Source organism: Aquarana catesbeiana, linkage group LG02 (assembly GCF_042186555.1).
Source record: "Aquarana catesbeiana isolate 2022-GZ linkage group LG02, ASM4218655v1, whole genome shotgun sequence".
NCBI lineage: Eukaryota > Metazoa > Chordata > Amphibia > Anura > Ranidae > Aquarana > Aquarana catesbeiana.
In genome coordinates this window covers 276990728-277016787 of record NC_133325.1, presented here as the reverse complement: position 1 = coordinate 277016787, position 26060 = coordinate 276990728, and the positions used below count along the sequence as shown (strand labels likewise).

The window sequence follows — 26060 nt, the reverse complement described above, 5'->3', positions numbered from 1 at the left end:
AAAGATTACATAGTATTTCATCTATTTTGAATACGGGGTGGGGGGCACTTTCCTCTAAACTTATAAATACTCACCTCATCCCAAGGAGTGGCGGTGACCTGTGTCTTTTATAGGTGTTTGTAAAACTCTATAGCATAGATGAGGACTGAAATAACTAGAAGACTCTACCCTACTTACCTGAAAAAATGGTGCTCCATCATCATGTGACATCATAGCACAGGTCACTTCAAATGAGAACAAGCAAGTCAAAAAATTTCATGTGGAAAACTCACCAGTGCAAGTATGAACTGTTTTTATTTTACACATTTATTTCAGGTACTTATATAGCGCCATAAATGTACGCAGTGTTTTTATATACAGTATATATATACACACACATGAAACATTCCTGCCCTCAAGGAGCTTTTAAAGTTAATGTCCAATTTCAAATGTTTTGCCATTTTAACTAGCTCTTAATGTATGTACTTACAGTATAGTCTTTGTGTGTTTTGTTTGGCTTATCTTGTAACATGGGCTCACATGTTGTGGCTGCATTTTGTAGTTACGTTTTTAAATGTTATTTATATTTAAAAAGTTAAAAGACACAAGCTCAATATAAAGTCTTTTAATGTACACCTTCCTCCCATGTTTTTTTTTTTTTTTTTTTTTTTAGAATGGTGGGATCGGTCAGAAAAACCTTGGACAACCTTTACCTGCCATTGTCCTGTGCTTCTGGTATGTCCTTGCCCCCATTAGGAAGTAGGCTGCATTTAGGCATACTTCCACTTACTTTATCCATTGCTATATATCCTCTAAATTGGGGACTCCCAGATTAGAGTAAGGACTGCACTATACAGTGGAAACTTGACAAGGCAGTGCAGTTTCCCCATAGACAGTATTTGCTAATGTTGTGCATCTAAAACTTCTGTTTTTAACTATTAACTAACTAAACAGTGTAAATTTCTATTTTGCTGGCTAGCTGGCAAGTGAGCTGGAAAAAAAATTGTTTGCCGTGTACCCATGTGCACCTTGCTCTAAAAGCTAGTTAAAATTTGCCAGTTTTGTTCCACACGCCTTTACATCAGCAAAACTCAAAGTTGGAGAGAGAGAGGCAGCAGCAGTATTTCATTTATCTCCTGATAAAATAATTAAATGTATCAGAGTGTTTTGAACTCTAAATACAGGTTACATGCTTACTGGAGAACAGAGCACAGGGATAACATCCATGTGCTAATTAGGGATGAGCCCTACGGGGAAGCCATAGGGATGTCCCCGTGTTTTAGAGGGGGGCGGGGTAACCGTGTGGCCCAGCCCTCAGTTATAAAAGAACTATCACCTGAGAGGACGGTTATTATAGCAGGTGCCTCCCATGGAGGCAGATCTGTGGCTGCGTGCGGGTTTTTTTTTTTTTTTTTTTTGGTCCATCGGCAGAGCAAGAGAAGAAGACTTTGTGGGACATTTTAATTTTTTTTATTTTTTAAAAAAGGACTTGTCCCCAAGCCGTGTCATGTCATTTTTACCATTTTCACACTTTTTTGTGAATTGGTAGGGGTACATTTGTACTCCGTTACCATTTCACACAGGGGGGGGGGGGCCGGGATCTGGGGGTCCTCTTGTTAAAAAGGGGGCTTCCAGATTCCGATAAGCCCCCCACCCACAGACCCCCACAACCACCGGGCAAGGGTTGTGAGGATGAGGCTACCCCAAAGCACCCTCCCCATGTTGAGGGCATGTGGCCTGGTACAGTTCAGGAGAGGGGGTGCTCAATCCCCCCTCTTTTCCTGCGGCCTGCCAGGTTGCGTGCTTGGATAATAGTCTGGTATGGATTTTGAGGGGGACCCCAACGCCATTTTTTAAAAAAATTTTGGCGCGGGGTTCCCTTAATATCCATACCAGACCTGAAAGGCCTGGTATGGATTTGGGGGGACCCCCACGCAATTTTTTTTTTTCCTAATTTTGGTTCAGGGCACCCCTTAATATTCATACCAGACCCAAAGGGCCTGGTAATGGGCTGTGGGGGAATCCCAGGCCGTTTTTTTCAATGTTTTTATGTGTATTGCCAGGACCGACAATTCATTATAGCCGTGAGTACTTTTAATTGACTTTTTTCCTTTTAGAAATGTCATTTTGTGCAGGGACTGTTCTAAACACGGGAAACATGCACCACTTTACAGGCATACTATAGACACCCCCCAGGTACGAAAAGGAATATTTCACTTTTATTGTTTCATTTTAAGCATCGTTAAAATCACTGCTCCCGAAAAAAACGTCCCTTTTTAAAACTTTTTTTTTGCATTGATACATGTCCCCTGGGGCAGGACCCGGGTCCCCAAACACTTTTTATGACAACAACTTGCATATAAGCCTTTAAAATTAGAACTTTTGATTATTCATGTTCGTGTCCCATAGACTTTAACGGTGTTCGAACAAATTTTTTGCCTGTTCGCATGTTCTGCTGCGAACCGAACCGGGGGGGTGTTCGGCTCATCCCTAGTGCTGATGCTCCCTACTTTTTCAAAAGTAGCAATATTAACCAAGCTGCCAAAATGTTGCGTATACAGTATATATTGGCCAGGTAATGAATGCAAGTGATGCTTAAAAAGTGTTACTAAACCCAGGACCTCACTATAGTTGATCTCCCACAGAACATGGTAATGCAATAGTTTTAGTAAATATAAACTGCTAAATACCTTTTCTTATCAGCAGTTAGAGCAGTCTTGTGACTTCTATCAGTGTCTGATTAAAGCTTGTAGGTGGTGTTTTCATTCTCCTCTGACTGTCTTATGAGGCTGCAGGAGCCCTGGCCCTCTGTCTGGACAATGCCGATTGGCCTGTGCTGAGCACATGCACTCTCCCAAGAAAAAAAAAAAAAAAAAACCCTCTCTCGCACTACACACCAAGCTGAGCATGTGCAGAGTGCCCCCAAGGCCCCTAAGACAGGATCAAACAGCCTTTTTACACAATGAGAGGATTAACACCACTCTGGTATGCTTTACTGCAAATACAGACTGATTTTACCGTTGTGGGTTTAGTAACACTTTAACGTGCATGTTACCCTAAATATCTTTTTTTTTGTGTGCATTTTATAAAATCATAGCCTCTATCATTTTAATGTACTTCTTCCATCTGAAGTCTCTGATCCTGCCAGGCGCCTTTCTTCGATGTTCTAAATGGACCGAACATAACACAGAAGCTTATCTGTTCTTGCATAGTCAGTTTTCATCCGTTGGCTTGTCTTTCAGAGGTACAGGACACGGTGCAGACACACAGCATGTCTGTATTAGGTAGATTGTTCAGCCAACATGCCCCCACTACCAACCAATCACAGCTTGCCTCTGGCACGAACGCCCGCCCAATCATAGCCTGCCTCTTAAACACACCCTTACCTGCTCAAGCACAGCCTGCATTTTCCCTAAGGCTTAAAGCAGAAGTAAACCCATCCATAAAACTGTTTCATTTCCAGCACGTGCTGGAAATCTAACACTCCCATTGGTTGTGCTCTCAACCAAGCTGTCAAACCATCCAATGCCTGTTCCCAAGTCTGATCACATGTGCAGCATCATGGCAGTTGTAGATTAAACAGAGGCAAAGATGACAGCTTCCTTGGCTGAAAACGATAGGAGGGTTCACTTACACTTTAACAGACTATAGAATAGGCAAAACTGCACATTTCCCTCGCCCAATTCCCCACGATCAGGAAGAAGAGATGCATGGTCACATGACAGAACTTTTGAACCTTGTTTAAAAAAAAAAAAAAAAAAGGGGAAGAAGGAGGGGGAGAAAGGTCATTTCTGAAACTATGCAAAAGCAGTATTGGTGCCTGCATAGTTATAACGGTATTAGAAAGTGTCTATAACATAGTATGTTCACAACTACTTTTATTCTTCAAAACAATTCTGACACCCATAATACTTTAAATGTGCATTATATTTCAAACTAAGCTCATTTCTCTTTAATAACAAAAACATTAAAAAAACGGTTTATCCATACCATAAACTTTTAATATCTTTTAAGACTAATATAGCCATGGGTTTTATGTTCCATCTCTATGGTAATTAACTCAATTTAAAGGTTTTCATTAAATATCAGCAATGACCAGAGTGAAAAATGTGTCCCATTACTTGTAATACCCAATGATTGGTGTATGGCAGCTCAAAATGACAGTAACTTTTCATCTAATTTCATTTTAAATTAGTAAAAACACCAAAACATAAAACACACCGTATATTGCGTTTATTGGTTTTATAACAGTTTACAGGGAATTGAAAATCTTCTAGATCCCAATTGATGAGAATATATCATCTATGTCATCTGTTTCAGGAAGATGTCTTTTTGCATTTTTCATGCTGGCACTGGACACAAATGGTTCAGAAGTCTGACATCTTAAAGCAGTATCCTTGGCAACTGGTGACACCTCTTGATCACCAGAAAACAATTCTGAGCACAAACTTTTTAAATCTGTCCTTTTAACTTGAGATTCAGAATGAGCGACGTGACATTTGTGAAGTTTGCGCTTTCTTGAATAAGTGACCTTCCACTTCCAAGACTGGTGACATCTTTGTATTCTTAAATAGGTCTTCAGATGATCTGCCTCCAGGCTTCGCACACGCAGACAGTGACACATGGATTTTTTCCAGCTCTGCAGCTTCTTGTTTAAACTTACAGAGGGGAAGACATGTTTAATAATGATGCATGAAACCACTAAATAAATGAACAAAACTTAGTCTCTGTAAATGAAGCAGTGTTCTTTTTCTTTAGTAAAACATGACCTATAACCAATTCTGGTAGCTGTAACAAGCAAGAACGGCAACCAGGAAACACCTTTGTTTGCCTAGATTATTGCTCACCAGGTAGGGCTACCGTGAGAAAAAAAAACTTCCTCTTAAAAGAAAATCTGTCATTTCTTTACTTATTGCAGGTATTTATATAGTGCAGAAAATGTACGCATTGCTTTCCATATTGTACATTCAGCTCAGACTCTGCCTTCAAAGGAGCTTACAATCTAAGGTCCCCATTCTCTTATGCACACAGACATACTAGGGCCAGTTTAGACAGGAGCACATTAACCTACCATCATGTGTCTATGAAGTGTGGGAGGAAATCAGAAGACCCAGAGAAAGCACATACAAGCACACGGAGAACATGTCATGAGAAAAAAAAAAAAAAAAAAATGTAGCCTGAAATTGGCACCCACTCATTCTAAGAACCTAGATTCCCGACTGTCATATTTAACCCTTTGGGCTTTGATACTTATGTCAATGAGCCAGGACAAGTATGCAGAGAAAGACTTGTAACGTCCTGATCTACATTCTCATTCTGGGGACTCAAAAACTATTAAAACCAGTTTGGTCAGCAGAACAGCCATGCAACTAGCTTTTGTAGAAGCAGGTCAGCGGTGGCAACCCTCGATATAAGCACCTTTAGTAGTTAAAGCCCAACTATTTAAAATTGTCAAAAATGAATTAAGCCAGCATTGTGCATTATTCAGTCCAGCAAAGTAAGATTTAAGTCGGCCATAGACTGTTCGAATCTCAACTGGTTCAACAGGAACTGGCAGAGATTCGAACCATGGGCAAGCTGAATATACCAACTTGGGTACAACCAGTCTGCCAGATTTTACATGTGGATTATTGCTAGCGTCTGTTATAGCTGCTAGAAATAATCACTGTGTTCTTACGATGGGGACAGCTTCCCCTGCTCCTCTGCAGGGAGAACCCAATGGCTTTGTGGGAGGGATTCCCCCATCAACACTGTTTGCAGGAAAAAAATTTGCACAGTCTATGGCCAGCCTTTGTTAAGTCCAGCAGCACATGGGTTAATAATGTTCTATCAAGCAATGGCAGCATAAAATAGAAAAATGAATAGTTTTCTATCACGCTGGCAACTTTGCAGCAGATGCAGATCTCCAATTATACTTTGGCAAGATTTAGATGTCTAGACATGTTTTGTAACCAGCTACAAATTACCCGTGCACCATAATCAGCAGCTTTGCATATCGAGTAACTACTGAAGCTGGCAATTCTGTAAACTTATTCCAAATGCCGCTAAAAGTCAAACGCTCAGCAAGTGAGCTCCAAATCACTGGAATTGCTGCAGCACAAACCTTTCTGAGACTGCAATTTGTTTTTCACAGCTCCAAAAAAAAAAAAGGACAAGGAGATAAGTTATGTAGCTGCTGAGAAATATTTTTTGGCTTAGTCCTTACAAAATAGTCTGCAAAGCATCAGAGAGGGGTGCGTTCAGCAGTGTACTTTCGTTCAAGCAGCACAGTAGAAGTAATCAGCAGTTTACTCATTCATTTATGAAAGCTGTGATTGATGTGCAAATAATCATATTTTTTACAGAATGAACTTTAATGGCTTCTAAAATACAATGTCAAATAGTCTAGCGTATGTATTGTATACGTGCTTCAAAAAGGCACAGCAAAGGATAGTCTGTGTAACCAATCGCCCAGTGATGGCGAAGGTCATTTTAGGACTCCCCTATATAAATCAGACGGTCAGGTGCTGCCAGAAACATGTTCACTGAAAGGAGTCACAGAGAGGATTTATTATGCTGGTACATCTAAGCATAATGTTTTACTTTTAGAAGACACTATTTTTAAAGTCCACAGAATTTAAATTTGTCTGGATAGACATCCATCCATCTATCTATATAATGTCATCCACAGCTTCATGTGGATGAGTAAAAAGGTGACTACTAGTGCGATTTTGTTCAAATCAAAAGGCAGTGCCAAATTACCTCCGACTCCCATGTCATCCAATGCAGCTTTATGCTTTTTTATTGACTGGAATGTATATTGTTTTACACCTTCAATTTTTTGTCAGAGGCATTTTTCATTAAAAATCAATGGATATGGATTAAAGCCCATGTTCATGCACTTTGCGTTGTAAGTCATTGTCAACCACTGATTTCAATGGAAACATTTGGGCATTAAAACAGACTTGTAGATTGGTCCTTTGCAGTGCTTAGAGATTTACTTGCACCTGTCTTCCTTCTCTAACAGTGCACAACCTATTGTAAAATATTGTACTTTATGCTATGTTAAGGCCTCATGCACACAGGATGTTAAAATAACGTTATGAAAACGCCAGTATCTTTGCAGTGATATTTTTTTTAACTTTTTTCAGCTTTTTTCAACGTTTTTGCAATAGCGTTTAGCGTTTATTAGCATTTTTCCGTGTTAGCGTTTTTTAGCGTTTATCTTTGGTTAACTTTGGTGAGTGACGTTTTTGAGCGTTTATCAGCATTAGAGTGTTTTTACAGCTGAAAAACGTCTCTCAGAACCCACTGGTCCTGGGTTTTTTTTACAGCTTAAAAACGCCTATGCCATTTGCAGCTCAAAAACGCCTAGGTGAGCATGAAGCCATAGACTAACATAGACAGGCCTTTTTAAGCTGCAAAAAACGCTCAAAAAAGTGGCTGTAAAAACATCCGTGTGCATGAGGCTTAATAGTCCTGTTGACATAACCTGCCTGGCCTGATACATTGATAGAGCCAGCTAGAAACTTGTCAGCCTAACAGTGACTACAGCCAATCAGATGCGGTTTAGCATTGATGGAAGAATCTATAAGAATTCTCTCACTTGGCACATGGGCTGAATGAGAGAAATCTATGTGTGCATGGCTAGCATTAGAATCTGTTGTTAGGTGGTTTGAAGATCCAGCATGTAAAAACACTCAAGTATCAGCTTAGGGCAGGCAGATCACTTAAAATATATCCGACAGTATATTGTCTCATATGTAAATAATACCATCAATGTCTTTGTTTTACAATTTGTGAATATGGTGTTCTGTAAAGAAGGGCTGAGAAAGCTTTATAAATGGAGCGTTTAAGAAATGGGCTTAAGTCTCTTTTTAGGTCTTCCCACACAACTCACCACTGATTAGATATAAGCTTACTGATATTACGGCAGCTAGATACAGGGAAGCAAGGTAAAATCTTTCCTGCATCTTTTACCTAGTGCCCTGGGTACTGAGGCCTCTGTCAGCTATATTTCCTGCCTTGTTGCTGCGGGCCCCAGATCCCAAAGCTGTTCAGAAGAAAGCAATAGCGGCCTCTGGAGAAGCGGTGGTAGCGCAAGAGGAAAAAGATGTGTAACTGCTGAGATGAGCCCTGGAACTGAGGTGCAGGCACAGCGGTTGGTGCAAAGGTTAGCATTAGAAGAGGGTTGCAAGCAATGGAATAGGTGAGCATAGACGGTGGGGGTTAGGCACTCCAGGGGGAGAAGAGGTGAGCATTGAAGGGGGTTGCAGAGGCAAGACATACCCATGGTCTGCATGCACAAAAGCATGTGGAATGGAATAGTTTGATTTTTTTTTTTAGATTATCCCATGAACTAAGATGTAAGTGGGTATTGTGAGCCTGTTGCGAACAGCCTACTAGGCACTTTTACCCCCTTCCTGCCCAGGCCAATTTTCAGCTTTCAGCGCTGTCACACTTTAAATGACAATTGCGCAGTCATGCAACACTGTACCCAAATGAAATTTTTATCAATTTTTTTCCCACACAAGTAGAGCTCTCTCTTGGTAGTATTTAAATCACCACTGGGTTATTTTTTGCTAAACAAACAGAAAAAGACCATACATTTAAAAAAATAATAATAAATAACCCACACAACACATTTTTTTTTTCATAGTTTGTTAAAAACAGGTATTTTTTCTCCTTCACTGATGTGTGCTGATGAGGCTGCACTGATGGGCACTGACAGGCAGCACTGATAAGTGACACCGATAGGTAGGTGGCACTGCACTGATAATCAGTGCCCCAATTATCAGTGCCGATGTCCCTTGAACACTAGCCAGTTATCGGCTCTATTCTTCTCTCCTCACGCTGTTAGCGTGAGGAAAGAAAAGCCGATAACCAGCTTGTGTTTTCATACTGTGATCAGCTGTCATTGGACACAGCTGATCATGTGGTAAAGGGTGGCAGTGATTGGCCAAAGGACTCTGATCGCGTGGCGCGCAGGCAGTACGATCACAGGAGGACATCCATAGACACCCTCACCGCAAACTAAAACCACGCTGTAGCCGTCTTTCGCGTCTTCGTAGCGTGGGCAGGAAGTGGTTAAAGAGTATTTTATGGCTACAGACTGAAGCATTTGTGTGAAGCATTTTTTTTATTAAAAAATAAATAAATAATGGACCCTGTTCCTTTAAAGCCTGTTATACAGCACAGTGCTTGTGCTGTATAATTTGGCCCCCTGTAACACCTGAAATACCTGGCTGATCCTGCCAGTTTCTACCCTCCCCTCTGTAAACTGAACATGGTATATCATGGCTGCTGAGCCCGCACACCGTGGTCAGTTTATGCGCCTCCGTCATACGTTGTCTCCTGTCTGCCTGCGTTTCTCTCCCCCCTCCCCTCCATACCTATCAACTCGTGACAGTGCCCGCCCCTCCCCTCCTGCTGTTGAAATAACATGTACATTTTCATACCATTCGCTCTGTCTCTTAAATGCTGTGTCCCCCCGTGCATGCAACTTATAAAAAAAAAAAATTTACAATTATACCTCATTTCAGAGCATTGATGGCGCTCACATGACCGGCTGGCTCTCTCCTCCCGACTGAAGTCATTGGGGGGAATCTTGGTCCCGCCTGCTCCAGCTGTCAGACGGAGAGAGGAGAGAAACGGCTGGTCATGTGAGCACCGATCAGCGCTCTGAAACGAGGTATAATCTGCATTTTTTTTTTTTTTTTTTAGAAATCACATACACAGGGGGACACAGCATTAAGAGAGACGGAGTGGATAGTATAAAGTAGTGAGAGTGGCTTAACAACCATTTTAAACTATTCCCCTTTAAGTCACCCCCACTGTGTGCCTCAGGGTTCCCCAGCTCTTTCACAATCCTAATCTCAAGGATTTGCAGCAATGACATGAAAAAAACGTTTCAGGGCTATTATATACAGTATATGTTATGATGTTCCGTATCAATATATTTACTATATACTACATCTGTGATGCTTATTGCTGACTTTTTTTTATGTGATTGGGGTTAGGAGGCACAATTTTAGTGTTTACCTTAGGTAGCAGAAGAACCATGTTCACCCCCAGCCACAAACATATAAATAGATTATTATCAATTACGTTACATAAAAAGATATGCTTGATTACAAAAATGTTTAATATAGTGATGAGATCTATTTACAGGTACTAGCCATACACACCTGTGCCCCAGAAATTCAGCTTGCTGTAGTCTGTTGCTGTGAAGGTATTTGTATGTGAAGAACATGGCTTCTCTTCTTAATTTTTTTTTCCTACACCATCTCACTGCATAAAGGAGATGCTCGGACAGATCTTTGAAACTTGAGGCTTCCTGAAGTTTGGGCAATATATGCGTAATGCACTTCCTTTGATTAGAAGACAATGGTGCTGGTTTTCTCTTGAGCTTACTGGACCGTTCTTTTGAATTTAAGACCTGTTGTACAAAATTTTAAAATATTAAAATAGGCCTAAAATATCAAGGCTCCTAACATTTAATCAACATCCCACCTCCAAAAACTAGGACTGCTGCACTGGTATTATGCCACAAGTTGCACACAAAAATCTATAATGTGTTTAAAGTGTTACTAAACCCACAACAGTAAAATCGGTCTGTATATGCAGCAAAGCATGCTTGTTATACTCACTGTGGAACTTAAGGGGTTAATACTGCGCACTGTGTAAAATGGCTGTTTGATCCTGTCTTCTCTGATTCTCCCCCCCCCCCCCTTCTTTTACTGTCCCCAATCCATCTGCTGATAGTACAGAGCCTTAGGAGGCAATCTGTTCATGCTCAGTTTGGTCTGTACTGCCAAAGTAGTTTTTTTTGGGAAGGTGCATGTGATCGGCAGAGGGCCAATCAGCACTGTTCAGACAGAGGGTCAGGGGTCATGCAGCCTCATAGGACAGTCAGAGGAGAATGAAAACTCCTTCAACAAGCTTTAACCACTGCTCGGCCAGACACTTCTAGAAATCACAAGACTGCTATATACTGCTGATGAGATAAAGGTATTTAGCAGTTTATATTTACTAAAATAATTGCATTTTCATGTTCTGTATACTGTGGGAGACCAGATATAGTGAATGCAGGGTCCTGGGTTTAGTAACACTTTAAGCGCAAGTACTCATCTAAATTAAAGCCAAACCGTGTAATAAAGAACTGAGAGCTGAACTCAGCTGCCTATTCTAAAAAGGAGCCAGTTATAATGACTTGATAATATAGGAATAACAACATTATTCAAGTGCTGTCAGTAATTTCCTATAACAGCAGCCATAGCCATTATCATTGTCAGTAAGGGGATTACAGTCCACTATAAGAGATGTGGCTAATAGCATAAATTACTAATTCCATCCATACCAAAGCAAAATCCAGTGCAACACACTAGTGCAATGCCAGGGTTACTGCATTGACACCTGACCGTTTTCAGCTCATAAAATGCTTGTAAAAGCCAGAAAAAACGCCTGAAAAACGCCCAACAAGCAAAATCCCATTCATTTCAATGGCACCTGTTCACATCTGAGCATTTTGTCACCTGAAGAAAAACCCCCTAAGCTCAAAAAAGAACATGAGCTTCTTTGGGGCAGATTACAAGCGTTGTTCTGCCTTTTACATTGGTGACCTGAACAAAATTGAGGTAAAAACACGTGACTTTGAAACGCTCAGGTGTGAAATGCAGCTTTACGGTGTCTGGGAATACATAGGACAGGAAGGAACCAGATTGTATATTCTGACACCAATCCAGAGAATCACTTAGTGAAATTCAATTCTGAAAAGCAGAACTCACCTCCAATAAGACATCAGTGCCAACAGAGTGTATACCCACAATCTCACTCCTCCTGTCGCAAAATGGTAACTCATTTAGTTACACTGCCCTTAATAAACTCTACTTGGAAAAATCTAATATAAAAGTGTTATTCTCTCATAGCTGATGTGGCAGAATTGTAAAAGCCAAAGCACAGAGCTCTCAAAATTGTGATCTATGTGACACACAAGACATTTTAATGTAACTTTTTTCAGCCATTACCAAAACTGAAATGTAAAAACAACGTACTTGAAAACAGCCTCTACTGATGCTTTTAGTGCCTTCAAGCTGGTCTATAAGTGACAAACACCACAGTAGTTGGTCCCATTCACAGAGAAATGCCATTATTACTTACTTGGAAATGGTCACCCTCTGACACTAGTAATGCTTTGACATCAAATTCATCAAGCTTGTCTGCATGTGACAAAAGGACCAGATAAAAGTTTTAAAAATTGGACACATTAAAAAAATAAATAAATAAATAAATAAAATAAAAAAAAAAAAAAAAAAAAAAAAAAGTTTGAAATACACATTTTTAGCATTCAACTTTTTTGTAACACAAGAATCCTTATTTATTGTCTTCACTATACTTGGGCTTGTTTGAGAGCCAACTCTAAAAGGGCTTTAGCTGGCAAATATTACCTCCACCAAAACACAGAACATTTAGTTTTCGGTGAAATGTTGTGGCGTGTTGTTGCTTAAACCCAACCTATACCAACATCTTGTCAGGTTTGTACATTTGAAGACAGACATACAAGGAGCTGCCGTTCTTATTTTTTTTTAATGATGCAAGCTCCTAGGCTGTCCACTTAATCCCAAAGGAACCATTTAGTGAACCACGGCCCAAAAACAAATATGTAGCCACTGAAGTCCGAAATCCAGTAATGGATGCTTGTTCCTGGATTAAAATCCCAAACAGTCTTACAGCTTTTAGAAATCACGCCAGAACTTTATATTTTTATCCTCACAGTCTGACCCCCATAATTATCCCAGAATGGTCAAATTGGAAGCTTTGGGTGTGAATCCACCATCATCATCCATTCACAATTGTGTAATTTGTGGTGGGATTCTCCTTACAGTCGACCTATAGAGCAATCCCACCCCAACTATCCTGCTCCACTATCACTGCTGGAGAAGTTGCTCCAGGCTTGTTTTCATGCCAGTCATGTGACCTAATCCAAGAACACCAATCACAGGAGCTCTTTGGATTGGGGAGAAAGACAATAAGGCAATCAGCACCGTTTTAAGGACCCATGCACATGGACTTATTGTAAGGAATATGGCAACACAGTGTAAAAGAGCCCTTTTGTGTGGCACCTGGGAGCCACATCTGCCACGTAACTCAACCCATAAAAATATATTACAGAATACACTGTACAAGGGTATATGCATGCAAACGTCGGTACTTACGTTTCAACACGAACATGAATGCATTTCCCAGAAGTGTTGCGTTGGGCTGCATTCACACCGGAGCGCTTCTTTTTCAGGTGATTTTTTGCCACGATTTTGCACAGGTCAAAAAGGTCACCAATGTAAAAAGCAGAAAAGCACCTGTAATCTGCCCAAAAAGAAGCTCAAGTACTTTAAGCTTCAGGCATTTTGTTCAGGCTACAAAACGCTCAAATGTGAACAGGGGCAATTTAAATGAATGGGATTTTGCTTGTTGGGCGTTTTTCTGACGTTTTACGAGCTGAAACCGCTCAGGTGTGAATACAGCCTTAGGGAAAACACACACACGACTGTATTACATAGGTATACCCCCATACAGCGTATTCTATAATACAATTTTATGGGCAGAATTCACAGTAGATGTGGTTCCTTGGTGCAACAAATACAGACATATTGTACACTGTAGGTTTTACAATATGGCCATGTTTGTGTGGGGTATCTGCTCACTTTATAAACACAATGATAGAGGTGTGGATTACCCTCTGAAACGTGTACCAGATTGGCTATTGCATTCTGGCACTTGACAGCTCCTCTGACAGTTCCTATGAGTCTTCCACAGCAGCTTTCTGACATCTCTCTGGATTCCAGCATCGGCATCACTTCAGCGGCCCCAGGGGCTCCTGTCGTCTTCACACTGAGCAGCTTTAATGCCTATCACTCTAGAAACTTTTTTTTCTCATTCAATAAAATCTTACTACACCCGTGATGGCTTGGTGCCTCTCCTTCCCCCTCCCTTTCTTGCTTAATTTATAAATGCTACAGTTCATAATTTTCCAAAAAGCAGCAAGGTACATAAGGTTACAGGCTCTAATTTGATGCCTAATTTTTGTCATATTCTTACCACTCTTTAATCTTTTAACTTGTTGCCCCAAATCGATAACACTTCCCTTTGCTTCTTTTGGTTCCATAATGCTTGGCATTTTTAACTCTTCAGTAACCAAATCACTCGTTTTGAATAGTTCATTCAGAAGTTGTACCGAGCCCTTCTTGGAGAACATTTTTGGTAGTTTTCTATTAACTAAATCATTGAACACAGGGCCAAGGTAATCTTCAATCTGGACAGGAAACTCAAAGTCCTTAAAGTAAGGCATTTTCTGAAAAGCTGACACCTCGAGTTGTACCAATATTTGCGCACTGTATAAGGAGATAAGTCTTTTCAGAACTCCTCGGTACATAACCCTAAAAAATAAGAACACTGCAGATAAAATAAAGTATCACAACATGATTTTTATTACACTAGAATTTCTCATACTGATCTCTTTTTGCTTCAGTTAAAGATGAACTCAAGTTATGTCCACCGCCTAACAGTCCCAAGTGCCCCCATGAAATACACTTGTAGCCCAACAAAGGAAAATGTGTTTTTCTAAGCACACTATTATATTTCGACTACACCTGAGGCCAAGAACATGAAACAAGCGAGCATTAAATGATACCAATATACAAGAATCCAGACAGAAGTGTTTAAAGTGGTTGTTAGCCACTACAATATAACCATACAATCCTCTCTGTAAAATAACATTATGTGCCCCAGTGTCTGTGTCAGGGTGGATATAAATCAATGATTTAAAAAATCAGATTTTTTTTATTTCAATCAAATTTTAATAAAATGCTTTTGGAGTACAAATATATCTAAAGATAGTTTTCTAATTAAGATACATTAAATAATAAACTTAACTACATCATAATTTAGTTAATAATTAACATAATAAACTACATAATAATTTAGTTACTTGAGCCCCGGACCATTATGCTGCCTAAGGACCAGAGGTCTTTTTCCAATTTGGCACTGCGTTGCTTTAACTGCTAATTGCGCAGTCATGCAATGCTGTACCTAAACGAAATTTGCGTCCTTTTCTTCCCACAAATAGAGCTTTCTTTTGATGGTATTTGATCACCTCTGCAGTTTTTATTTTTTGCGCTATAAACGGAAAAAGACCGAAAATTTTGAAAAAAAATGATATTTTCTACTTTTTGTTATAAAAAAAATCCAATAAACTAAATTTTAGTCATACATTTAGGCCAAAATGTATTCGGCCACATGTCTTTGGTAAAAAAAATGTCAATAAGCGTATATTTATTGGTTTGCGCAAAAGTTATAGCGTCTACAAACTAGGGTACATTTTCTGTAATTTACACAGCTTTTAGTTTATGACTGTCTATGTCATTTCTTGACCCCATTTTGGAAAGTAGACACCACAAGGAAATTGCTGAGAGGCATGTTGAACCCATTGAATATTTATTTTTTTTGTCCCAAGTGATTGAATAATGACAAAAAAAAAAAAAATTATTTACAAAAAGTTGTCACTAAATGATATATTGCTCACACAGGCCATGGGCCTATGTGGAATTGCACCCCAAAATACATTCAGCTGCTTCTCCTGAGTATGGGGATACCACATGTGTGGGACTTTTTGGGAGCTTAGCCGCGTACGGGGCCCCGAAAACCAAGCACCACCTTCAGGATTTCTAAGGGCGTAAATTTTTGATTTCACTCTTCACTGCCTATCACAGTTTCAGAGGCCATGGAATGCCCAGGTGGCACAAAACCCCCCCAAATGACCCCATTTTGGAAAGTAGACACCCCAAGCTATTTTCTGAGAGGCATGGTGAGTATTTTGCAGCTCTCATTTGTTTTTGAAAAAGAAGAAAGACAAGAAAAAACTTTTTTTTTTTTTCTTTTTTCAATTTTCAAAACTTTGTGACAAAAAGTGAGGTCTGCAAAATACTCACTATACCTCTCAGCAAATAGCTTTGGGTTTCTACTTTCCAAAATGGGGTCATTTGGGGGGGGTTTGTGCCACCTGGGCATTCCATGGCCTCCGAAACTGTGATAGGCAGTGAAGAGTGAAATCAAAAATTCACGCCCTTAGAAAGCATGAAGGCGGTGCTTGGTTTTCGGGGTCCCGTACGCGGCTAGGCTCCCAAAAAGTCTCACACATGTGGTATCCCCGTACTCAGGAGAAGCAGCAGAATGTATTTTGGGGTGTAATTTCACATATTCCCATGGCATGTTTGAGCAATATATCATTTAGTGACAACTTTGTGCAAAAAAAAAAAAAAAAAATGTGTCTCTTTCCCGCAACTTGTGTCGCAATATAAAATATTCCATGGACTCGACATGCCTCTCAGCAAATAGCTTGGGGTGTCTACTTTCCAAAATGGGGTCATTTGGGGGGGTTTTGAACTGTCCTGGCATTTTATGCACAACATTTAGAAGCTTATGTCACACATCACCCACTCTTCTAACCACTTGAAGACAAAGCCCTTTCTGACACTCATTGTTTACATGAAAAAGTTATTTTTTCTTTGCAAAAAAATTACTTTGAACCCCCAAACATTATATATTTTTTTAAAGCAAATGTCCTACAGATTAAAATGGTGGGTGTTTCATTTTTTTTTTTTCACACAGTATTTGCGCAGCGATTTTTCAAACGCATTTTTTGGGGAAAAAACACACTTTGTTAAATTTTAATGCACCAAAACACACTATATTGCCCAAATGTTTGATGAAATAAAAAAGATGATCTTAGGCCGAGTACATGGATACCAAACATGACATGCTTTAAAATTGCGCACAAACGTGCAGTGGCAACAAAATAAATGCATTTTTAAAAGCCTTTAAAAGCCTTTACAGGTTACCACTTTAGATTTACAGAGGAGGTCTACTGCAAAAATTACTGCCCTCGATCTGACCTTCGCAGCGATACCTCACATGCATGGTGCAATTGCTGTTTACATTTGACGACAGACCGCCGTTTGCGTTCGCCTTAGCGCGAGAGCAGGGGGCGACAGGGGTGCTTTTTTTTTTTTTTTCTTTATTTTTTTTGCTTTTTTATCTTATTTTTAAACTGTCCCTTTCATTTTTATTTTTTTTTTAATCATTTTTATTGTTATCTCGGGGAATGCAAATATCCCCTATGATAGCAATAGGTAGTGACAGGTACTCTTTTTTGAAAAAATTGGGGTCTATTAGACCCTAGATCTCTCCTCTGCCCTCAAAGCATCTGATGACACCAAGATCGGTGTGATAAAATGCTTCCCCAATTTCCCAATGGCGCTATTTACATCTGGCGAAATCTAAGTCATAAAATGATCGTAGCTTCCAGTTTCTTAGGCCATAGAGATGTTTGGAGCCACTCTGGTCTCTGATCAGCTCTATGGTCAGCTGGCTAAATCACCGGCTGCATTCTCAGGTTCCCTGTTGAGACAGGAGAGCCAGAGAAAAACACGGAAGACGGTGGGGTGGGGGGGGCATTCCCTCCCACGGCTTGTAAAAGCAGTCTAGAGGCTAATTAGCCACTAGGATTGCTTTTACATGAAAGCCGACCGCTGGCTGAAAAGAATGATACCAAGATGATACCTAAACCTGCAGGCATCATTCTGGTATAACCATTCAAAGTCGTGAATGGTGTACCTGAAGACAAAAAAATGGTTAACAATAAAGCACAGTAAACGGTAAAGTATAAAAAATTGCATACCTGAAAAGCAAACATGATAAAACATAATAACAATAAAACATTGCAGAATAGAATACAGTAAAAAAGAGCAGAACAAGAGAGAGAGAATAGAGAGAGAGAGAGAACAATAAAACGACAACTATTTTTTTTTTATTTTATATATATTTTTTTTTTTTTTTTTACACTTTTTTTGTAACTAACTTTTATAACGGTAACCGGTTCCAGGTTTGGGTCTCTCAAAATGCGATGGCATCTTGGGAGACCCTGTGAAAGTGTGCCTAGTCTGTGCAATGCTGTACCCTACGCTAATACTCAACTAGTGTATGGTAGCGTTCAAAACATTCACCAATGCAAAGACCAGGATTGTCAGGACAGGAGGGACAATAATAGCGGGTGTCACGATTATATCCGCGCTTGCTGCAGACACGACATCTTTTTTGGGGGTTCGTTGGGTAGGGGTACTCGGGAGGACATAAAGAAAATGCCTCTCATGCAGCCGACTGCATTTGGTTGGGGATGTGAAAGGGGGAAGTACGGGCGCTGCAGAAGCGGTGGGTTCACAAATTGGGATTGGCGAATGCAGCAGGAAGGGCACTATGGGCACGACGGGCCTGTGTTTGTCTTCTTGGTGGCAGCGGGACACTACTTGTGCTTGCCACCTCACCAGCTTGAACTGCACTTATAGGACTCGCCACGTCACCAAGTGTTACTGCAGTGCTGGTTTGACTACGACCGGGGTGTACTAGGCCGCTGGCGCTTGCCAGTTCAATAAAAAGCTACCAAAAAAACTGTTAGCGATCGCAGGGATCAGGCCTGACTCTGCGAACGCTGCAGTTATGTGTTTAGTGTTTTGTAAGTGTCAGTGATCGATTGATACTGCACTTGGCTTGGCTGGGCTGGGCTGGGCGGAGGGGCAAAATGCAGGTGCTAGCAGGTATCTGGGCTGATCCCGCTAACACTGCATTTTTGGGAACCCTAAACTGCTGGGGACGCTAGTATAGATCTGATCGGATCAGATATTGATCCGTACAGATACTATACCACTAAGGGAGGCGTATGCTGCGTGCGTGGGTGTTAGCGGTACTGGCGCTAATCTGACGCTGCCTGGGGCGACGCATATCATCGCCGGGCGATCAGGGGGCTAAACCTTTATTCGGTAATAAACGGCGGGTGCCCTGACACTATAAAAAATAAACGAACTAACCAGCGTCACCCGTAACAGTTATACGGTGATCAGTGGTGAAAGGGTTAACTAGGGGGCAATCAAGGGGTTAAAACATTTATTAGATAGTATATGAGGGTCCCTGTCGCTATAAAACGCTGACGGCGAACCTAAATATTTACCTCACTAACTAGCGTCACCAGCGACACTAATACAGCGATCAGAAAAATGATCGCTTAGTGACACTGGTGACAGGGGGTGATCAAGGGGTTAAAACTTTATTAGGGGGGGTTAGGGGGGGTATCCTAGACCTACAGGGGGGTAATACTAACTGTCCCAACACTGTAACTGTCACAAACTGACACCAATGCAGTAATCAGAAAAAAAAAAAAAAAACTGCTGGTGTCAGTTTGTGACAGGGGGGGGGGGGGGGGGATTGGGGGGCATCGGGGTGTTTTGTGTGCCTGGCATGTTCTACTGTGTTGTGTAGTGTTAGTGCACTCACTCACTTGTCTTCTCTCCTCGGGCCGGAACGGAAATTACCGAGCCGAGGAGAGATGACATCATTTCCTTTGCTGCTGTTTAGCATACAGCAGCAAAGGAATGTTCTCATTGGCCGGCGGCGATCGCGAGGGGGGGGCCACGAACGGATGGCCTCCCCCTCATCTCCGATCGCCGTGGGAGAAAAGACGACCGCCTCGGGCACCGGGGGGGGGGGGGGGTCCGATCGGACCCCCCACCCGCGGAAGGCAAATCACGTATATGTACGTGATTTTGCCTGTCCGTGCCACCTTGCCGACGTAAATCGGTGTGAGGCGGTCGTCAAGTGGTTATGTGCCCCAGTGTCTGTGTCAGGGTGGATATAAATCAATGATTTAAAAAATCTGATTTTTTTTTATTTGAATCAAATTTTAATAAAATGCTTTTGGAGTACAAATATATCTAAAGATAGTTTTCTAATTAAGATACATTAAATAATAAACTTAACTACATCATAATTTAGTTAATATAGTTAATAATTAACATAATAAACTACATAATAATTTAGTTTATTCAGCATGAAATGGAGCTTAGTTATGTAGCATGAGGCTGTATATTTTACAATATTTACACGCTTGATAAACTCATTCAATGAATCCAAGCTCTGCAAGCTGACATAACATGCACTGCATTGATGCATTCACACAATTTCACAGTAACCATGAAATAAAACAAAGTTCAGGAATATTCCTTTATTCCATTGTTTTCCAAATCTATGTACACTACAAACTGTATGATTGAATCGGTTCTGATATCACTGTTTTACTAACCTGACAGCTTATTACTCTAAATAGGAAACCTTCATTTTGTTTGCACATATTAAAGATTCTAAACTACCAGCAAGAATAAGTCCTTACATTTAAAGAGCACCTGTCATTTCAGATCCATCATGGCAGCGCCTGTTAGCGGGCATCCACTCACCTGCTGCCGCCACGTCCCTCACCTTATTGTGTCACTGCCGCATCATCAGCGGTCCCAATAAAGTGAGTGGGGCTGTCGGTGAGTCAACAGCAGGTCCCGCTGTGGGACAGAGATGACAGTTGCTCTTTAAAAATTATGATTTAAAATCGAGTTGATTTAAATCAAGCCTTTTTACTAGCGATTTAAAACAGACTATTTAAATCAAATTCACTCTGGTCTGTGTTATAATAAAAAAAAAAACAAAACAATTTCTACATATATCAGCGCTCACATGACTCCTCGGCTCTCTCCTCTCCACAGCTGACAGTTCCAGCGGGAGGGGCCAAGAGCTCCCACTTATGTCAGCCGGGGAGGAGAGAGAGCCGAGGAGTCACGTGAGCACCAGGAGACGCTCTGTCATAGGTAGGAATCTGCATCTTTTTTATACAACAGAGACACTGGGGCACAGTTATTTTACAGAGGGGATTGTATGGTTATATTGTAGTTATAGCAGCAAGAGGAGAGGGCTGGGGAGTGGACAGAGCTCACAGGCAGGGAGGGTAGGGGAGAGAAAACGGGGGAGAGCAGACAGGAGAGCTGCGCATGAGGGAAGCACGTAAACTGACCAGTGTCAGGGCTCAGCAGCCACGATAAACCGGGGGGGGCATAGCCAGGCAGGATCATCCAGGTGATATAGGGGGGCAATTTAAACAGCACAAGCACTTTGCTGTTAATCATACTTTAAGGGAACAGGGTTTTTTGTTTTTTTTTAGGATAACAAACACTTTAAGTCACCCCTTCTTTGCGCTCCCTCAACTTAGCAGCAAAGCTATGCGAGATGTGAAAATAGTGCTTGGAACATAGAAACATTTCAAAGTTTACTATGGCCAAACAGATTCACTTTAAAACAACCTAAGCTTTCTCATTTGCCTGTTGTAAAAACAGTTATACTAGAGTCTAGTTCACACTGCCTTCAGCTTGAATAAAAAGTGTGTACAACCACCTGTTAAACACAGATTGTAATAGGAGCACTGACGGTCCATTTAAACAGGCTGCTAGCATTCTAGGGTAAACTTTAGCACTAATTAAAGCTTGTTGAATACCTACTGAAGCCTGCTAACAGCTTGTTTAAAAAGTGACAGCCAGGTTTCACATTAAGATCTGTATTTAATATTTAGAACTGGAACTGAACAAATCTTTAAAGGCTTTAACAAAATTGTTTATAGTTTGCTGTGCACACTGCTTATTGAGCAGCTGAAGACTGCACGAATAAGGCCATAAAGAGACTCTGTCACCAGATTATTAAATTTCAACAACAATCTGCCAGTAAGATTATCTGTGCATTTAACACATTTTATGCATGTCATTTGCCCAAAAAGCCTCTCTTGTGTAGACATCCAAAAGCCCCAAGATTGTTGCCATCTTGGATGTGATGTCAGCAGCCCCCTCAGAGCTGTCACTATAATACTACCCTACGCTCCTCCCCTGGCAACTACATAAAGATTTTGTAGGGAGTTGAGGAGCCAAGTAGTGGGTCAGCACAGTGAGCAATTAAACTCTCCCAGAAGAGGAGAGGGCTATGACGTGCGAGGGGGAAGGAAACTGTGCAAGGGAATTTGCCATTTTCTAAATTTTTAGGAGAGTGCAAAGGCACAATACAAGTAATTTATGGAAAGGAAAAATGCTGCAAGCAAGAATGAAACTATACGATTTGTGTGCTTTGACAGGGGCTCTTTAAAAGTACATGTAAACCCTAGCAATAAATGTATTATATGTGCCTCCCCTCCTTTCAGCCTGTTAAATATATACACTAGTAAGTGCAAAAAAAATACCCATTGATCCTGTCAGAAATATAGAGCCCTCTTGCATCCTTCCTGTACCATTTCAAGGAATCTAATCAGCTTTGCCTTGCTCCCTTCCCTAAACTGCAAGCCCCCCTCCCCTGTTGGGGAGAAAAAAAGGAGGTGGTAACTGAGCAGGGCTGACACCATTCCTTGCAATTTAAAACGCATGTCCAGCTTTACCTTCACTTTAAATCGTTCGTTTGGGCCAAACTTGCCCAAAACAAACTATTTTCTTCATTGTATTTGTGCCCACTGAGTGTGCTGTACAAACTGTATGAAGCCTCAAATACAAAACAGTATACAGCAATGTGTTCCAGGTGTGAAATAAGACCTTCCTGTCTCACACCTGAAACTAAATTATGTCGGGCTGAGTGGCACTCAGCCATTCATAGGCAGCTTTGTATTCTATCAATGAATACAAAGCTTCCTCTGACTGGCTGAGTCAGAGAGGCGGGCTGATGAGATCAAGATCTCCGACTTGGCCAATCAGAGCCTGCTTTGTTTTCTGAGTGGCGTTTAGCCCGACATGATTTTGTTCCGGGTGTGAGACAGGATGGTCTCATCTCACACCCGGAATACAGTGCTGTATGCAGTATTTAGCTTAGGCTACATACATTTTAAACAGCGTGCCCATCGGGCACACATTAGTAAATGAAAGTTTGTTTGGGCCAGCTTGCCCCAAGCAAACTATTTACAGTGAAAGTAAAAGCTGGACATCAGCTTTAAGAAAGGCAGGGTGGTGTCAGCCCACAATAAGAATTTTTTTTCTATTTACAAGGATAAAACTTGAGGAAATGTGATTGTATTTGCAGAGATGTACTGCATTTTTATTTTGCTGTGACATTTTAAAGTTCTGTCAGAAATATATTGTAGACCCTTGTAGTTTCTGTTTAACTGCATAGTTATCTTCCAGGGAGGCACACCCCAAAAACCAGGGCACTCAGAGCCAAATACTGCATTACTGTAAAGAAAGTCAGTGTGGCGCTTCACTCCCTCCTCCATTTCCTGTAGCTCATTACTGACCTATTACTAGGATTGCAGCTTCAATGACCAATCGTGATACGAAAGAGGGGACAGAGCCAACTTTCTAAAGAAAGTCAGTATTTGCATTAAAGTGTGCCCAGGTATCCAGAAGGTAACTGTAGACATGTTGCCATGCATTAAATCCCAACTCCACACAACTAATAAAATGATATCTTGAAGTAAAGCTGTGCCTGCACTGCAAGGTTTAATTTCTCATTTAGGAATAAGGGAGCAATAAAAGATTAATTTACCTGATCTCCCGCTCCTCCCCACAGCATCTTCTCCCCCATGCTCCGGAGGTGTAAGGTCCTGATGTGATCAAGACCAAAAGCAGGCACCACTAGCCCTACACAGGACGAGAGGACGCTGAGGGACAGGCCACCACCAGAGCATGGAGAAGCCCCATTTGCCAAAGAAGCACAGAACTGGGTAAATTAAAGGTTTTCTCCCCTCACCTAGACATAAACTATTAAACCCTTGCAGTATAGGCACAGCCCCACTGTAAGGGATAATTTCACATTTCCCAGAGTTGGGCTTTATCATCCTAATACTCTTCAGATAAAACAATACAAAAGGGGATTTACATAACTTAAACTAACAGCAGCATTTCCCAACTTATAATTTCAACTAAGAACTTGTATTTAAAGAAATCAGTACATGACTTTTTGTAGACATGATACTCCTTAAGGCTGAATATTACTAACAGATAATGAAAAGAAAAAAGGTACAAACCATAAGCGGCTCAGCAATCCCAACAGTACAACATTTAGAACTATAAACTCTTCCAAGTTCAAGTGCTGCAAACATAAGCTGTTTTACTGGATAAAGGAATAATATCCAAACCGATTACTTTTGCCATTTGTAAATAAAATGTCGGCAATGCCAGTGGTATCAGTAATCCATCCATCGGGATGGATTACTGATACCACTGGCACTGCCGACATCTTATTTACAAGCGCTTTTTATATCGTCAGAAATGTGACTGTTTTTACCCTCAATAAATATATTGTGAGTTTTATACAGTATCACGCTATGTGCTCTCATAGTTCCTTCACATATATCATTGATGCCCGATTGGACCTATCCTAACAAACACACCTTTGCAAGCACCCGGGCCACCAGTAATTGTGTCCTCTGCGGTAGCCGTTCCCAAGAATCCCCACTTTACAAGCTAGATTGACCCAGTGGGTATATGCCCATCTGTGTCCAATCTCTCCGGTAAGCCTTTACTAGGAGCGGTGGCGGATCTTCTATCAACTCCTTCACAATCTTCACTTGTTGTTTTGTTTTATTTTATTTTTGGTGTCGCCACTATATGGACTGAGCTAACATAACGAACACCAATACTCATGATTATTTCACTATATGTACTTTATATATGGTATCACTTTTTTTCACAAATTGTGTCCACTGATTCTGCTCACTATATGGACTGAGTTAATATAACGAACACCAATACTCATGTTTATTTCACTATATATACACACTTTATATATGGTATCACTTTTTCTACAGATTGTGTTCACGGATTCTGCTCACTGGTTGTGATATTACCAGCAGAAATACATTAAGTGGTCCTATGAACCATCTAAATGCCTATTAGCGCTGCACTTCTTTATATTTTATGTTTCAGACAGTAAGAGCCCTTTCACACTGGCTGTCAGCCACGTTAGTGGTAAAGCACCACTAGTTTTAGCGGCGCGCTTTTAACCCCTGCTAGCGGCCAAAGAAAGGGTTAATAGCGCCCGAAAAGCGCCACTGCATCGCCCCAAAGATGCTGCTTGCAGGACTTTTTCTAACGTCCTGCAAGTGCAGCGCCCCAGTGTGGAAGCACTCAGGCTCTCACACTGGGGCTACAGGGGAGGCGTTTTTCAGGTGCTATTTTTAGCCCAAAAGCACCTGAAAAACACCCCAGTGTGAAAGGGGTCGAATAGAATCAAGATTTCAACCTATAAACTAATATATATTACATATCATTAAGAGAAAATCAGTTAGTTAGTGTAACATTTTACAAACTAAAACAGACAGAACAGTTTCAAGTGGAACTCCAGCAAAAGGATAGGATAGTCATTTTATGTTTCAAGTAGCACCAGAAGTGGATTGGCTACCATGCACAGCTGCACCATGTTTTGCACTCTTGAGTTTTAGTAAATCAACCCCAATATCTCCCCAAAAAGGAGAGACAGCAATAAAATCCTGTTTTTAATATTGATTTCATCAGTAAAAAAAAGTGTTATTATTGTTCCCATTGGGAAGATTTCCTCTCACTTTCTGTCCTAGGAGGCACTCTGTACCGGCTTTCAGTTAAAGAGCTGGAGGAAAGGTCTATGGGCTATGAGCACGGTGGCAAGTGAAGCTTGTTGTTCACTCATTAAGAGATCTCTCTGAATAAAGGACATGGCTGTGCAGATAGAGCCTCATACAGCTGAGTCTATTTCAAATTTGACCCCCCCCCCCCCATACTGTCTCAGGGTGGCTGCTTAGCAACATGTTACACACTAAACTCAGGTGTAACATGTTGCCAAAAAGTGGAGTTAGCCTTTAAAGATTACCAGCCATGGTTTTGTTTTTTGTTTTTTTTGGGGGGAGGGGGGAGCTTTTTGGTGGCACTGACACAATCTTCACACTTGAAGCTGTAAATGCGATCTATGCACTCTATATTTCTCAACTGGCTATTTTGTGCCTCTAAACTTATTTGTTTCATTAATGACTGCAAAAAAATTATGCATACATTTATGTGCTCTTGGGCACTGACTGCACCAAACTACAGTCCCAGGTTAAATTAGGTATGAACAGCTAAATCAAGTTGCTCCTAGCATTTACTAAGCTTTCATGCTACCAGTGAGAAAGGCTGCTTTAGGTCGAACGATTCCTTTGGCCACTTTGTATTTATAAGAAGCATAATACCTATGCTGCCACAAAT

At 40.9% G+C, this 26060-nt stretch overlaps 1 protein-coding gene across 1 annotated transcript in view; it reads right to left on the bottom strand.

The window, feature by feature from the left end:
- Positions 1–4197: 4197 nt before the first annotated feature.
- Positions 4198–26060, bottom strand: part of RMP64 (ribonuclease MRP subunit p64) — a 35759-nt gene continuing 13896 nt past the window's right edge. Inside the window, exons 5-9 of the mRNA XM_073614465.1 lie at positions 23870–23947; positions 14053–14390; positions 12118–12176; positions 10146–10396; positions 4198–4637 (exon numbers count right to left, since the gene is read on the bottom strand). Coding sequence (XP_073470566.1) covers positions 4253–4637; positions 10146–10396; positions 12118–12176; positions 14053–14390; positions 23870–23947 — 1111 coding nt within the window. The 3' untranslated portion in view covers positions 4198–4252. The remainder of the gene's footprint in view (positions 4638–10145; positions 10397–12117; positions 12177–14052; positions 14391–23869; positions 23948–26060) is intronic.